At 46.8% G+C, this 17,135-nt stretch overlaps 1 protein-coding gene across 3 annotated transcripts in view; it reads right to left on the bottom strand.

Annotated features, from left to right (window-relative positions):
- VOPP1 (VOPP1 WW domain binding protein) overlaps positions 1-17,135 on the bottom strand; it is a 108,835-nt gene that overhangs the window by 22,188 nt on the left and 69,512 nt on the right. For all 3 annotated transcript variants that reach the window (XM_078059947.1, XM_078059946.1, XM_078059948.1), the window contains 2 exons: positions 10,676-10,753; positions 5,765-5,901 (listed from right to left, as the gene is read on the bottom strand). In XM_078059947.1, the coding sequence (XP_077916073.1) occupies positions 5,765-5,901; positions 10,676-10,753 (215 nt within the window). The remainder of the gene's footprint in view (positions 1-5,764; positions 5,902-10,675; positions 10,754-17,135) is intronic.

Genomic DNA, 17,135 nt, shown 5'->3' on the forward strand with positions numbered 1-17,135 from the left:
TTCTAGATGTATGTACTTTATATGAACTGAGTGATGCAAATCATACAAAATAGCAATTGAGTTGTCATAGAAAAGGAAAGATTGGAATCAAAGTCAGAAAGAATTATCAGAGTAAGAATGACAGAGTAAGACACAGAAGCAGAAAATCAGAAAGACAGACACATGGAACTTTCTGGAAAAAATATTTCTGGTTAGCAAGGAGGAACTCCATGCTGTGAGGCCATAATCTCAAAACCACACCTCCTCCCTCGCCCTAATTATTTAAAAAATAATAAAATTATTTTTTTAAATCAGTGTTAGTCACATTAATCAGTATTAAAGGAAACCATTTTAAAATAAAACAAACCACATTAACACCACAGATGTCATAATTGCTTATTCTCTCGCATCTCTCTCTGTGCGTTTGTGTGACTACACAGTCAGAATCCACACTCTAAGTAACACACCACCGACCGCCCTCCTCCCTAAACACAGCTTTATTCTTGTCTTGCCAGAGTTACGTGGCCTTGATCTTCACTATTAACTCTGGTGACCACATAATATCCCATAAAGAAGAGAGGCCATAATTGAATCTTCTTCTTGGTGGTCCCTTTAGCCCCCCCTTCCCTACATTCATCTCGTGCACACCAAGTTCACTTGAGACCACCACTCAGGGTTTCCTGAAATCCAGCCCCTGCTATCCTCCAGACCCACAGCCCTGCTTTAGCCAAGGTTTTTACGTTTTTTTTCCCATTGCTCTAAAAGTTCTTTTCTTCTTCCAGTTTTATGGAGGTGTAACTGACACAGAGCATTGTATAAGTTTAAGATATAAACATAATGATTTGATACATATATGTTTATATTGCAAAATGATCACTACAATAAGTTACTTAACATCCACCACCTTGCATGGTTGCATCTTTTTTTCTTTGTGATGAGAACTTTTAAGATCTACCCTCTTAGCAGCTTCCAAATAGCAATAAAGTATTGACTATAGTCACCATGCTGTGCATTACATCCCCAGACTGTATTTACCTTATTACTGGCAGTTTGTACATTTTAACCCTCTTCCCCAACCCCCTCTTTCTACAAGTTCTTAAATGGCAGCAGTGAGGATATCTTGGTCCTACCTCTCCTCCTGTATGAACACAGTGGAGGCTGCCAGTTAGCTCATGTTTTCTGAATGAAGGAAGGAAGTCCATCTTTCCTCTCTACCCAGGAGGACGTATCCATGGGCCCTGCCAGTTAGCATGATGTGGGAAGATTTTGGGGGGGCCTACAGCATTTAGGGAGCTCTGACTTTCTCCAGTTACATTTTGGCTACCTCCGTATATAAAGACGAACTAAAATGAGGAGTGCTTTTCTTAATCTGATTCCATTTTGCAGATAAAGTGCCTACCTAGACTCAGAAAGGACAGGGGCCCACTGTGATCTCAGAGACCTTAGGCCTCCTAACGCCCTGTCCAGGTGCCTCTTTTTGTTCCCCAAACCACAGCTTCTCCAACACCCCTCAGCTAGCTCAAGGCCCAAATGAGCTAATGGGAGGCCTTGGGCCTCAGCCTTTGTTTCTTTTGGGAGCCCTACCTTTGAACTTCAATTGCATACCTAGTTTGTCAGTCTCTTCCCCCGGGTCTTGCTCCAACCTGTATCAGCCCCCTAAAACCACGATGCTGCCAGTCCTCCCTGTGTCCCAGTTAGGAGCCATCTCTACAATGTGTAGATCTGCTTTTCTTCACTCAGCCACACTGGACTGGGATGCTGGTCCCAGGTGGAACACCGCTGTGTGCCCCTTTGCAAACCAGGATACGAGCCGCTACCCTCCCCCTGTCCTCCTGTGCACGAGTATGGGTTCTCTAAGACCTTCCGCTTTTTCTTCTTCACGAATAAGCAAAGCTCACCAGAATCCACTTCCCCTCCCCCAGGCCAACAGAAGAGAAATGGAGCCACCCCAGCAAATCCACAAACACGTGTGTTTTCCTGAGCACTGAGCAGTCTATTCCTGGGCGTAATATTTATCCTGTGAACCTACCACGTAATGTTAGTTCACTGAGTTTCTCTTCCTACGCTGCCGAGACCCGCATGGCCTTCTCCCACTGCACATCCCCAGAGGCACAGTGCCCTGAGCATTACAGGATCTCAACAAAGTGCTGCAGAGGGGATGAAGCCCACCGACAGCATGAGATGGGTGTCTCCACCGGAATCACTAAAAAGCCAACAGGCCCCCCCCTTTTTTTTTATGACTAGTTCTAAAGAATCAAATCAAAGGACTTACATTGCTTCCAAGCTCAGCGCTGTGACCAAATGACACAGACCTTGATCTTGTAGTGCAATTACGGAAACTGCCCAACCCCCACGGAACACGAGCAAACCCTCTTCTCGTTCGATGCTCTGCTATATTTTGGGATTGGCGACTGCATACTGCTACAACATATGTAAGAAAGATGGTGATGACTCACTGCAGACAGGTAGGAGCACCCAAATCAGTGTCTCTCGACAGGTGGTGAATGACGCAGCTCCAGTGTGGATGCATCATGGGAGGTCTTGGAGGAAAACGAATGGCCCCCACTTCTCTGAATGCCTCCACCCACAAGGTAGCATGGGGTCAAACCACACTCCCCGAGACGCTTAAGAGCCTGTGCTTCATCCCCAACAGCTGCTCCCCGGCGTTTCTGGTCTTTCTCCGCTGTCTACAAAGGGACAATTTTGTACTGGGGACCCTCCTACATTTATGCCACCTTCAGTAGTGTCCTGTGGGGGGGGGAGGGTTGTGGTCACAGGACAGACAACAGCTGCTTGGAGCTCTGCAGCTCCAGAGACCTGGGGGGCGTGTTAAAGGCTGGTGGGAAAGGAAGACCACAGGGGCCTCTCTGCCCACCTCCTGGCCCCTCACTGCTCCCCCGCTCACCCCCACTTAGACGTTCATTCCCATCTACCCATACTGCAGAGAGCCTCCCACATACATGGCTTCCCCGCATCCTGACCTCTTCTGCCACAGGTCTCACTGTGGTTGGTGACTAGACAGTCATTTGTGCAATCACACAGGCTCTCACACACAGTTGTGCAAACCACGCAATGCAAAGCGGGTGGCTGAGGGCTGGGACCCAGGCTCGCTGCGGTGTCCCATGTCCCTGCGGCCCAGCAGCTGTGCAGTACACATGGGCTGAGTGAGCACTTCAAGCCGGCCAGGGCTCCAGGCTCTGAGGGCGGCCACAGTAAACCCTGACCCCAGGCTGACCAGCGCATCAGCTGCCTGCTGCCTGAGATGTAAATCCTACTGAAGCAGGGCTCAGTGCGGGGACCAAAGTATACACAAGGGATTAAAACTCACCACAATCAGTGCTGTTAAAGCACTTGGCAAAGCACCCAGGAGAGAAAGGCAATGAAGGGCCTGGGACAATTCCACTAAGGGGGCATTTTCCAGGCAGACAGAGGGCATGTGCAGGATCTCACGAGACGGCAGGGCTTGAGAGAGCTGGTGGCTCACACAGGGCACTGAGCAGAAGGCCATGGGGGGAGGGAGGAGGTTGTAAAGGCTTCTGAGTCCTTGGCTAAGGAGTGTGGACTTGCAGGGAGCAAAGTGAGCCAGCAGAGAACCTTAAAGCCAAAGAATAACATGACCTACGTGCTTTTTATTTTTTTTATAAAGAACTTTCTGGTGGCACTGTGGTAGGCAAAGAGCTAGAAGATATCAGTGACTGGGAAACTTTCAGCAGCCATTGCTCAGGGGTAAGGGTCTGAAATAAGACCTGGTAGGATCTGATACCTATTTACTGGGTGTGGTTGGTAACGGGACTGAGGACCCCAGGCAGGGTGCACCGAGATGCAGAAAAGAGGCAGGATGAGGAAAGATGACACGTGGGGGACACAGAGCGTTCTCATTTGGAAATACTGAGACCACACAGACATTCAAGGGGAATTACGTGGCAGGCAGCTGGGAGCTCCACCTGCTCACCGCATTCACCCTGATAGGAAAGGGACGGCAGACCTGACACTTGGCCAGCACCATGGACAAAGGACATGTGGCATCTTGCGTCTGTGGCCACGTGGGACATGGACTGCTTTTCCCTGCACTACAGATTGACATAGTGATAACAGAAAGAAGAAGAGGAAATTTGTAAGTGTTTGGCCCATTTCTCTGATTTACTGTTTTGTTCTTGGAAAAGAAAAAAAAAATCAAAGGACTGACTCAAATTAATCCAGATGAAATCTAATTTTGCGCCCTCCCCAATTTTAACTGAAAATCTGCACCTCACCCTATGCTAGAGAGTACATTTGAAGCTATTCAGATATTTCCAAATACAAAAGAATAAAATTCATGTACATGTGAAAAGTCATACTATCCTGATTGAAAGTTTAAGTACAGCAACCTCTAAACTGTTACGGAAAATCCATATTCAGATCTTTTAGTAACATTTAGAAAAATAATAAAGATTATTCTTTTAAAAAAACTGGGGAGTATCTGGTGTAAAAGAACTAATCAACAAATGTCCATCTCCACTCCCTTTGCATCTTGAGAACAGCACGTCCTCCATGCGAACAGGAGAGACAAAACTTTTTACACTAAATTCCCCTAATTCTTTTTTTTTTTAAAAAAAAAACCACTTTTTTGAGTTATCCCTGACATACAAAAAGCTGAACGTATTTAATGTATACAATGTGGTGAGTTTAGAGATAAATATATATGGTGAAGTCATCACCACAATATATGCCATAAATCTATTCATTACCTCCAAATTTATTATGATGATGATAAGAACACTTAATGTAAGATCTAACCTCTTCACAAAATTTTAAGTTAACAGTGCTGTTAACTATAAACCCTACACTGTATAGCACATCTCTAGGATGTAAAAACCATGGCAGGAACTGCTCCTAGAATTCTGTCTACTTGTGGTGTGCAATCAATAGAGAAAACCCCTGCCCTCCGCTCCCCAGGGGGCAACTGTGACAGACAGCAGGAGAGCAGGGTGCACGGGAGTGATGGCCTCAGCACACAGCGGCCGAAGGACAGGAACTCGAATGAGCAATGCCTAACCACCCTTCTATCCCTTCCTCCGCAGGAGGTTCCCTCAAAGGGAAGGAAAACATCTCACATATAACGTCAAAAATAGGGAACCAGCCTGTGTCCCAAGGGAAGCTTGAATTCACCCACCAGAGTCCCTGAGGGTTTTTAGATAGTTAAAGCAATTTTGTAAGAATTAAGAAACCACTACTTTTTTCTGACTCTGTGGCATCACTTTGGGTAATGTTCCCTAACTAGGCCAAATGTAACTTGTACAGAAATGTCTCTAGCCGCACTGTTTATAAGTATTCAGAATACTAGTAAATTGCATAAATACTTGTTGAATGAATGAATAAAAAACAAAACAAATGATCAGCAATGACAGAATATCTGAGCAAATCACCATTTAAAGTGGCATAATTAATATTTAGTCCAGATGCATTATAAATAACAGGGACACTATTGTTTGTACATAAAAATTTATACATGGAATGATTTTTAAGGAAAAAGAGCAAACGATATGCATATATGAACTGCATAAATATGCATAAAAGGCACACCACTATTTAGGGAAGAATACGAGGTCACAGAAATACAATCCAATAGATGCTGCACTTTTCATCAGCACAAATGCATGGTAAGGTTGATCCTCAGAACTTAAATGAATAAACATGGCCTGAATTTTTTTCTTCTAACACACGTGGTAGCAGGGACCTTTTCAAACGCTTGCAGGGGACACAAACACTGCAGAGAGGAGAGACAAGGACAGAGGGGCGGGCTGACCTGGCGCAGGGTTCGGGGGCTGCCTGGTGTAGGACACGTTGAACGCAGGCTCCTCGATCAGCGGCGGGGGGTACATGCGCCTCCGGATAAAGAAGCCGGCTCCGCAGCAGAAGAGCACGCCCATCATCAGGAGGAACCTGAGCAAGAGCACAGTGGTGAGGTGGTGCTCAGGGCAGACAGTGGCTGGGCCCGGGCTCAAAGGCCCTAGGACTCCGGGGTCCGCGCACAGGGACTCGCGATGCAGGGTCACAGGGGCTCAGCACCCGGCTTCTCAGGCTGGCCTTCCCCTGACATTTCTGCCAGGACATTCTTGGGTGGATGACACCTGGGAGACTTCTGGGACGCCCCTGAACAGGACTCACTCACACTGAGAAGCTAAGTGAGCTTTCTGTCTCAAAACGCTCCAAATGGTTAGCTGCCTTCAAAGGGTTGGTGCAATCCCTTCCTGTCCATGGCCCTGACCTCAACTCAAAAATTTTAGTCAAAACGGGAGATGCCTTTTCAATCTCGTCTGGACGCAAGCCGCGGCTGATCCAGCTTTGCCTCACGGTCCATGTCCCCCACTTCCCATTCTTCACCGGGAAAGCAACAAGGATAAGCACTTTTATCCTTCCTAGCAGTTTTCTCTCCATTATTACATGAATATTGACAAAGAAATTTTAAATGGTGGCCTTCTTAGAGCACACCACCTTAATTATAGAAAACCTACAGGACTAGAGGAAATACAGTCAATAAAAAAGCTGCCGATGTGAAATCTCTAAGTATGGCTGCCATTCTCCTACCGTGACCTTAAAGTCTAACAAACAGCAGAGCTGACTGCTTTAATGACAGGATCTTTGTCCAACTCATCTAAGACTTCTCAGAGACTGTCATGTTGCTGGCATTTAATAAATGACAGACAAATGGATAAACGGCTTCTTCCCACCTCACATTTGCGCTGTACTTTGTCTTTCTAGAAACTAGGGAAGTCATTCTGAGAAGAGCCAAGCTGTCTGTCCTGCACACACATAGCTGGGAAACTCTGACATTACTATGGGACTCATGGAATCTTCCAGAACCTCACCCAATATACCCACACTATGTGGGCAGCTTACTGCCTTGTGAAAGATGAACATGGAGCAGAGACGCTGCATCATGGTTAAAGGCATCTGACCACACATAAATGAAATTTAGGAAAAAAGCAGACAATAAAGATTTTAAGAATATTAATATGATGCTAAGTGTAAGTCCATCAGTCAGTCAGTCAGTATTTACTGGACAACCTTGGAACATGGAGTAGGAAGAAAGATCAGAGGCACAAGACAGGAAATGATTCAGGAAAGGGCTGAAATTGTGGCTTTCTGACCTGTCTTCTAATTCATTATTCATTCAACAATTTTTAAGCAGCTGCTCTGCTCCCAGCACCATGTTGTGCATTATAGAGAGTAAGGTGAGTCCCTCCCCACCAGTTAAACCTGAGTTCTGGTAGAGGAGGGAAACAGCAAAACATAAAGTTACAAAATCAGTGATTTACAACTCTGGTAAGTGCTATGAAAGAAAAACGAAGGTGCAATCATAGGGGTGTGTGTGTGTGTGTGTGTGTGTGTGTGTGTGTGTATGTTACATACGTAAAATTGACCGTCTCCACCATTTTTAAGCATACAAGTCAGTGCAACAAGAGGTTTTAAACAAGGGTATGTGTTATAGTGAGGCAATCGGAAAAACTTCTTTCCCTTCAACATCCGAGCTGAGTTCTGAAGGATGGAAAGAACGAGGCAAGCTGGAGAGGAGGAAAGGCACGTTCTGGGGGGAAAGAAGAGCAACTGCGCCCCAGCAGGGAGCTGGGTGAGCAAGAGGCCCCAGGGAATGGCTGTGGGCTGCAGTCTTGGGGAGCTAAGAAATCCCTACTGCGCAGGGGCCTGGCATCTCAGCTCTGGGATGCTGGAATCACAAAGGGGATTGTTTCAGCTCTTAAAACTAATTTCCCTCGGGGGGACTCAATTATAATCTTACATTCAACAGTGGGTCCAACTGTAAGTATCTGAGCAGGAATATAAAGCAGAGAGGCTGACTGTATATAAGGGTTTACCTTTTCAAATAACACTACCACTCACTCCCAAGAGACTCACCCCCAGGCTCCCTGGATTGGAAAATGCAGAAGCCATCTGAGATATGGGTCTGTTCCAGGAGATAAGCTGAAATGTGGATTACACTATCAAATGGAATTCTTCTTCTCCTAGCCAAGTAAGAACGATATTGCACCTCAGACTAGACTGATGGCAAGTAAGTACAAGGCAGGGACAGAACAAAGTCACACGGCAGGAGACCAACGGCCAGCCTCGGGATCAATCATCATCAGATTCATTCCTCACTGAAATATGGGTCTGAAAGAACTTATTTTAAGAGAGAAACTGGTAAGGGACAGGGAAATGAGCTTATAGGAACAAGGAAAGAGAGAAGCAGGACCTCAGGGAAAAGGAGTGGTGGAGTAAGAAAAGCAGTTCTTTGAAGTACTAGAGATTGATTGCTGAGCAGGTTTGGGGAGCTTTCCAGGGATTAAGAGAGGAAGTTTCTGCCTTTTCTATCATCAAAAGTAAGCTGGTTTGTTCAATTCAATTTGTTTTTTCCAATCTCTTTCTGCCCTCCCCCCAGCACGTGGTTCTCTCCCTGAACTACTACGCAGACCCAGGTGCATCCAGATCTCCTGAGTGGGAGCCCCCAGGAGCAGGGCTCATGCACGGTGCTAACCCTGCCAGGTTTTACTCCTTTCTAGTGTGCTTCCCAGCTCTAGCAAGGGTGCTACTGGTCTAGTTTTTCTAATCCCAGTGATTTCATTCAGACTGTGCTGGTTAAAGATTACTCAAGATTTTAGAACTGGCAGGGACTTTTGAAAGCATTTTCCTCCAAAACCTTTGTTCTATGGTGAGGAGACAGACTTCCTCAAAAACAAGGTGGGACCCAGGTTGGAGGGCAGCCCTTCCTTCCCTCCACGGCCAGCTCCGTATTCGCATCCCCTGTCCCTCTCCCCCAAACACCTGCCCCCCACATGAATTTCCTGCCACTCTCTCATCACATTGGCTCTTCTTATGTCTCTGTCCCATCAATGTGCTGGTCCCTTTGCACAGAACACCCTCTCTGAGACCCGGTCAGAAGCTTTGCAAGCTTTCCCCAACTTCTCTGGCATCAGAGGCTCCATTTTGTGTTTCCAGAACACTGGTTTAAAACTCTCCACACACTGGGGCACCTGGGTGGCTCAGTCAGTTAAGCATTTGCCTTCAGCTCAGGTCGTGATCTTGGTCCTAGGACAGAGCCCCGCATCGGGCTCCCTGCTTAGCAGGGAGTCTGCTTCTCCCTCTCCCTCTGCTCCTCCCCTCTGCTCATGCTCTCTTTCTCAAATAAATAAATAAAAAATCTTTAAAAAGAAATAAAACTTTCCACATATAATTACCTACCTAGACATCTGTCTCTTTTAGGAGCCTGACTACTGTAACTGCCTCTCCATGGGGCCCTGGTGCATTCCAGACACTTAAGGTTTACCAAGAGAAGGAATGCATTGAGCAGAAAGAACCCAGGCATCCTTTGACTTCAGCTGGGGCACCTCAGAATTATACCTCAAGGTGTTCTCTGGCTATATCCCCACTTTAGAACCTGTTGTCAGAATATCAACACTAAGAGCTTGGCCACATGTTCTGGCATCTGGCACCCCTCATTTGATGGCAACCTGGCATAACTTCCTAACTATTTCAGGATTCTTGCCCCAGACGGTCCTGTCTCCTTCTACTACACAACGCCCCATGGAGGAAAATGCTGAGGGCAAGTATGCATGAAGCTAGGCAAAGCTCTGAAAGGGCACCCCCCCCCCCCGGTCCTTCTGTCCCCTGCTTTGGTACTAGTCCACTCCACCTTAAAGTGCACCCAGAGATGTTTACATTTAGAAAATCTTAGGCTAAAAAAAATTTACCTTCTATTACAGAGTTTTAGGCACCAACATGGCACTTGGTTCAGTAGGGCTTGCCAGAAGCAGTGACATCAAGACAGGGGATGTCCAAGCCAGCTCTGAGGGAGGCCAGGCCAGGGCCAGATGTGACAGGTGAGCTGAGCCCCCAAATGCCCGATGCCCCATCAAGGAGGTAGGGACAGTGATAGGAAAGCAACCTCTCCTATCAAAGATAACGTGACATGTGGAATCCCCACATACTGGTGTTTTCCCTGATCAAATGCTCTTTTGGTTTCAGGCAAACCCTCTCCTGCCCATGCCCTGCCAACCCTGAGATCTGAAGCAGTATCTCTCATCTACAGAGTCAAGTACATTTTCAGACATACCCCCAAACGGGCATCCCCTGAGGAGGGCAATGCATGGGGGGTTCCCGTTAATGGAAACTGCACCCCTATCCTTCTGGGATGCTCTGTCAGCAATACTCCCTCACTCCCTCTCAAGGCAGAATTTTACAGACTTCAGACAGCTCCCGGTCTCCCTCAGCAGAGCTGGAAGATCATCAGCAGGCTGTCTGTCCTGAAAGTTAAGATTCGGCTGACACAGCGTGAATGGGAACGGCCTTCAGGCAGCAGAAACGTTGTACCAAGATTCGCGAACTCCGAGTCCTTCAGACAGTCAGCCTCAGTTCCATCCCGGCAACTGGCGAAGCAGCTGCTGAAGGACAACACTGTCATCCCGCCCACCTTCCAAAAGATTAACTCCTCTTTCCCGGCCGCAGCCTGTGAAGATGGGAACGAGCTTTCTGCAAACTCTGCGAGCAGAAGTGCTTGTCACGAAGCCAAGCTGAACATAACTGTTTTCTTGACCGAGGCTGTCCCTGAGACCGAGAGCTCAGGTGAAGGTGATGTGATAATACGGAGTGTGGCAGAGCCCCTGGGGGAGGGGGTATGGGGGGGAGAGCAAAGCATTCGAGACCAGGAAGAGTTGTGACCTACCAAAAATACCACAGCCTCTGTATGGAGAGGGCCCTCACGCAGCACCTGGAACCACAGCAGTCCTCGTAGGGGCGGCATCTGCGGGAGAGAGGGGGCAGCACAGGCGGGTCAGTGTCCGGCTGGGAAGGAATACCGAGCCAGTCATGAGGTCCAGGCTGATTTCAGGGCAAAGGACGGGACTGGCACCGTCGCATCACAAACTGGCGGGACTGACTGCTGTCAGTCCGGACGCCCAAACGGGAAGTACTGAGATGGACGCAGTGAGCGTCATTCGAAGTGCCGTGTCTCCTATACATCTCCTCGTGCTGGATCACAGGGGCTTCCCTCTGGTGAGGCCTGTGGCCAAAGGCCAGCACGAAACCCATCAGCTCTGCAGCTGGAAGGAAGCTCAACCACAGACCCGCGTCCATGCGCCCTAGATCCTGCTCAGCGCCCGATCCCTGATGAAGGTCACGAGATGGCCCTACCACATGGAAGTCCAGTGAGGTTAAAAGTAGAGGTTACGAAGTCAGACGACATAGGAGGGGTAGTCCTGGGCTTGCCACTTAATGGCTGTGGGGCTTCTGACAAGTTACTCAACCTCTGTGAGCCTCAGTTGCCCGTAACTGATTTTTGCAGTTTCCCAGTAAAGTGGGTGGGAGGCCAGGCCCCCTTCGCAGGGCTGCTTTAAGTTTTAAGGCCATCCTTATACAGTCTGCTGACGGGACTGTCCTTGCTGCCCCTGCCCCTCCGCAGTGCCTGAGGCTGGGGGCCCTGCAGGGCACAGGCCATGCTCAGGGGCTGTTCCTCCCCTGGAATTGCTGCCCATTCAAGGCCCTCAGGACTCAGTGCGGACTCTAAAGAGTCACATTAGCTTCCTTTAATACTCCACCCCCGGGCGCCTGGGTGGCTCAGATGGTTAAGCGTCTGCCTTCGGCTCAGGTCATGATCCCAGGGTCCTGGGATCGAGTCCCACATTGGGCTCCTGGCTCAGCGGGGAGCCTGCTTCTCCCTCTGGCCCTCTCCCCTCTCATGCTGTTTCTCTCTCGCTCGCTCTCTAAAAAATAAATAAATAAAATCTTTAAAAAAAAAAAAATACTCCACCCCCCAACCTTTTTTTGGAAAAGAGAGACTACCATGAAAGCTGAAGCCCCTTGGTTCTGCACGTTGGTATTTATAGACACTTTCACTACAGTGACTTCAGTCCAAGCGGTAGTAGGTGGGGAAAGGGAGCAAGGTGGGTTGTTTCTCAATAACACTACATGATCATATAGTTGTGATCTAGGTTCTGGCCAGTTTTCTTCTCTTAAAAATTTAAGTAGGAAACATTCCATGTGTATGGAGTAAGAGAGTGCTAAATGTGATTTTTTTTTTTTTAAAGCAAAAACACAGCTTACTCTAGCTGAAATAGTTGCCAGTTCAGAAATATTTTTTTTTTCCTTTTGGAATAAAATAATACTTCAAATAAAAAAAATAGCTGGGAGAAATACACAGTTTGATCCAGGATCTTGGACACTGAATGTGTAGGCCAATTCCAGTACAAATTGGCTTGTTGTATGAAGAAAAATGTGTAGAAGATAGCTCCCTAGGAAATATAAGTGAAGACCAGTTGAGATGGAGAGTTTTGAGTTCAGTGAAACTCAGCAAAGCTGAGCTCCAATGCCGTTTCTCCTTGGTTGGCTCCCAGGGCTTGTGTCTGTGTTTTTAAACACCCAGCACCCGACTGCTGCTAAATCCTCTATCATTTCAAGGACAAACTGAGCTGACAGACTCCTGCTGAACCACCACCACCACCACCACCACCAGAACCACGCACACACACATTCTCCACATGATACATGTTTTCACATCCAGTCCTCCCACAGCCCACAAACATGAACTTGTACGTACTAGGTAGAACTCATTATGATTCCTATGGGATGCTCCCATAAGTTGGTGACAGAAGGTAATCTGTTTAACTTGCTTTAATCAACCAACAAACAGCAGAGCACCGAAGTGTGTGCTTAAAAATGCTGCTGGTCAAAAAACTAATGATGTAATGTATGGTGATTAATATGACATAATAAAATAAAAAATAAAAAAAAAAAAAATGCTGCTGGTCGAACAAAGAAGAAAAGAGACAAACAAAAAACAGACTCTTAACTACAGAGAACAAACGGGTGGTTGCCAGCGGGGAGGTAGGCAGGGGGATGGGGGGATAGGTGATGGAGATTTCGAGTACACTTATCACGATGAGCACTGAGTAATGTGTAGAATTGTTGAATCATTATATTGTACACCTGAGACTAATATAACACCGTATATGAATTCTACTTGAATTAAACAATTTAAAAAACGCTGCTGGTTCTTACAACCTATGCACCCATCAAAAAGCCACCAAGGTGCTACTAGGAACTTGCTGGATCCTGGGGGGTGGAGCAATGAAAAGCCAGATAGAAGTCCCTGCCATGGAGGAGCTTTCTTTCTAGAAGAGAAAGACAAACAAACAAGAAAAATATGAACTGTGTTGGACAGCAATACATCCTACTCTGGTGAAAACGAAAGCAGAAGCTGGAAGGCTGAAAGCGAGGGAGACGGAGTGGTAGGTAATACAAATTCAAACAGGGTGTTCAGGGATGACTCACTGAGAAGGTGACACCTGAGCGGAGACCATGCAGAAATCCAGCCTGGCAATGACCTGGCCTGGCACAAGGCCCTCAGCGTTGGTGGAGGAGTGCTGGCCCTCCGGTCCTAGTGCACACACACCGTGGTTGCATTGTCGGAAATAACGGTTAAGCACAGAATGTGAGGGGAAATGAAATGCCCAGTTCAGGGGGCTGGGGGAATCTGGTCCAGGGCTGGACCAGCAAGGACCCACTACCACCCAAACAGCACACTCTGCTCATTGATGCACAGCACTGTCCACAGCAACTCCTTGGTGCCCTCCTCCTCAAGAATCTCAACGGTCTTGGGTGACCAGTGTATGTGTGTGCATGTGTGTGTGTGTGCGTGTGCATGTTTGTGCACATCTGTGTGGAAGAAGGGGGGAGCACTCAAGGGAGAAAAAGGACTTCCTGCTTTTAGGGTAGGTGGTGTTCAAACAATTAATGGTAAACAAAGGAGATTAAACTATTTTCTATCATGAATCTGTAAAGAGAAGAATCCTCAGCAATTATGTCAGATTCATGATAACTGTGATGCTGTGATGGGCAGGATTCAAAGATGGCCCCAATATCCCCACCCCTTAGAGAACATGGCCTGCATGATCCTCTCCCCTTGAATGTGGAGGATCCCATGAATATGATGGAATGGCCATGCCCACAAGTATGGAATGCTACATGAGGTGGTATGTAACATTAAGACTCTCCTGCTGGCTTTAAGAAGGAGCTGCTGTGTGGTAAGAGGGCCATGTGGCTCGGACTGGGGGTGGTCTCCAGGAGCTGGGTGCAACCCCCAACCGGCCAGCAAGGGAACGGGGACTTCAGCCTGACAACCACAGGAACTGGATTCTGCCAGCAACCTGCCTGAACTTGCAGGAGAACCCCAAGCCCCAGATGAGGACACAACCCGGCCAACTCCTGATTTTAGCTTCGTGAGAACCAGAGCAAAGGACCCCCTAGTGGCTGTTGTGCCTAGACTTGTGATCTATAAGAATTATAAGATAATAAATATATATAGTTTCAATCTGCTAACTTTGTAGTAACTTATTATGTAGCAATAGAATACTAATACAAATAAGAACAAAGCTTACAGGTTATGAGAGCACTTCTTACATTCTAGGTACCAGGTCAGGTGCTTTACCACTATCTCATTTAGCACTCAGAGCATCCACACACAAGGGAAGTATTATTAGCCTCATGTTTGAAGGAAGCTCAGAAAACAAGGCATTAGGGATATCATGCCTCCTTTCAGTCCAGGGCACTGTCTGCTAAAGCCAAGAATGGACCCGGCCAGCATTTCGAGAAAGTGTTTGGCACAGATGCTGCCTCTCGGGTAATACTGAGTCTTCCGTTACCAAAGGGTAACTCCTTTGTCCCCACTTGGTTTGCCTACTCTTCCTTGGCCCTGCTTTTACAAGCTGCTATGGACCGAGCCATTACAGCGATCGTATGTGGTGACTATACTCATTAAGAGTGACTCCATAACCATTTAGCTCATGTGAATGAACCAAGTGGAAGAGACAAAGAGAAGGAAGGCAGTGAAGGGATGCCTTAGAACCAGCAAGAGGCTGAGAAGATGTAGAAGGTGAAGGTGAAGTTTAATGTGGTGAGAGCCATTTCCAGAGGGCAAATCAAGCCCTGAGGAAGTGGGAGGGAAAGGAGGGATATTCAGCAAGACTACAGAAACTCAGACAATGTGAACCAAGCACTGAATCCTCAGGCAAATGGCAGCGGGTCCCTGGGACAGAGCCTACAGAGAGAAATTCAGCAACCACTCTTTAATAATGCCTGTAGGGGTTCTTGCTTTAACTTGGAACTGTATATTGACCAGAGATTCCCCAAAATGCCTATACCGCCCTATATCAGTAACTCTCTACAACTGGCAGATAACTTAATCATAAAAGATAGAAATAATGCAGTAAGATGTGATATTAGGTAAGAGTACGATGTTCATTTGGAAAGAATTACCAGTGCTACACAATATTATTCATCAGAACAGTGTTTTTCAACTACTGTGACCCACTAGTGGATTGTGAAATCAAGTTAGTAGGTTGTGATATCCATTTTATAAAGGTAAAGATTGATTTAAAAAAATCAGAGGGCATCACATAAAAGAACCGTTCTGTGAAACTGATCTTTGGCTCACATAAACACCCATACAGATATGTGTGTGCTAGGTCGCAACACAGAGGGTATTTCTTCAAAGCTTCTGCTGCGTAAGCCCCCAAAGTGGACCAGCTCAAGTTTCTGTTGTGTCTAGATGAGCTTCTTTCGTCCTCCTGGTAGGTTGAGGGCAGCTTTCAGGTCCAACTAGAAGGTTACTTCCTGCTGTTAATGGTGCTGGGCTAAAACCTGTTTTTAGGTCCCCCATGACCTCTGCCTGGGTGACACTGGTCAAATGGCTGTTGCATTTTTATTCCTAATTCTACTGAAAGATGCCTTGCAACAATCAAATTCTAGAAGATGCAACTCTCATGAAGGCCCTCTCAAGTGGGAATGCCCCCTGCTCACCCGCCTACTTATGAGCACCCCCTGAAGGAGGGCAGGAGGTGGCTGTGGCAGGCTGGAGGACAGAGATGGCAGATACCTACCTGCAGCTTATGAGAAATGAGACTGTTCGTCTCTCCATTGCTCTACAGCCACCATGAGGTTTCCCTTGTCCCTCCCTCTGGGCTTTGCCCCTAACTATAACGAGAGCTGCCTCGGGCACAGTTCAGAGCTGAAGGTATACTCAGGGAGTCCATCCAATTCTGGTAAACGTAAACTTGGTTAAAAAAAAAAAAAAAAAAAGGAAAGCAGGTATAGGGATAAACATTTGGTGAATGGATCATCTTTCAAGAGCTGAATTTGATAAAATGCTTCCCCTTCACAGCTATACTTACAAGCAAGCATTTGCTACTTCGAAACCTAAGCCCCTGCGGCATCCTATTTCCCAGGTTAGAAAAAAAACGCGTAAGACATGAACCTCTATAAGCCTCTTGTCTCAAATTCTACACACACACACACACACACACACACACACACACACACACACACACTCCCCTCAGCCTGAGAATCGAGATAGAAGGATAATGATTTTGAGTTCCTAATTCAAATTACTCTCTGTTGGCAAGATTCAACATCTAAGTGCTCTAGCTCTTTTCAGGATCCAAATTTGGAACACTAGCAGTAAATATTTGTTGTCAACTGATTATCTGCTTTCTTTCCTCAAAACAGAGCAAGCTTTATGCTCCCTTGTTTAGCTGAAGACCCATTCACTCCAAGCGTACTTGTTGGCTCATCGGCAATCCTGGACTGGCTCCCAGTGTGGATGCCGATGAGTGCCAACCTCTTGAAGGAGCACGTCATTACCCATGGGGTGACACTATTACCCCCTTTCTTTCTGCTACTTTTCCCCCAGTGAACCTGCTGGCAAATGGGAGCCCTCAGAACACACCTACTGGCATTCCAAACAGCTGTGATGACAAAAGGAAAGTTAGGTGTAACACTGAGCTGAATTAAAAGTAGTAAACATCAGCAGGCAGGCCAGCACATTAAATAAGCCATCGTCTGACACATCAGGTCTAGTGCTCCCAGGGCCTAAGCCTGAAATGGCACTGGTGTTCCGAAAGACAGCTAAAGGCTAACTAGGCTGGACGCAGAAAAAAATCAGGGTGGAGACAACAGAATGGAATTTTCCTTCTTGTTCTACTCTGTGTGCCACCTCTCAGACTTGCAGTAGAAAGGAACAAACATTACTTTTAAGTAAATCCACTCCTCAACATAACTAATTTTAAGTCCAGGACTCTAAAACACACACGACTGCTTCAAAGATGTAAAAACAGCATGTACATCAGGAGCAC

The sequence above is a fragment of the Halichoerus grypus genome, chromosome 12, assembly GCF_964656455.1.
Source record: "Halichoerus grypus chromosome 12, mHalGry1.hap1.1, whole genome shotgun sequence".
In the NCBI taxonomy this organism is placed as follows: Eukaryota; Metazoa; Chordata; class Mammalia; order Carnivora; family Phocidae; genus Halichoerus; species Halichoerus grypus.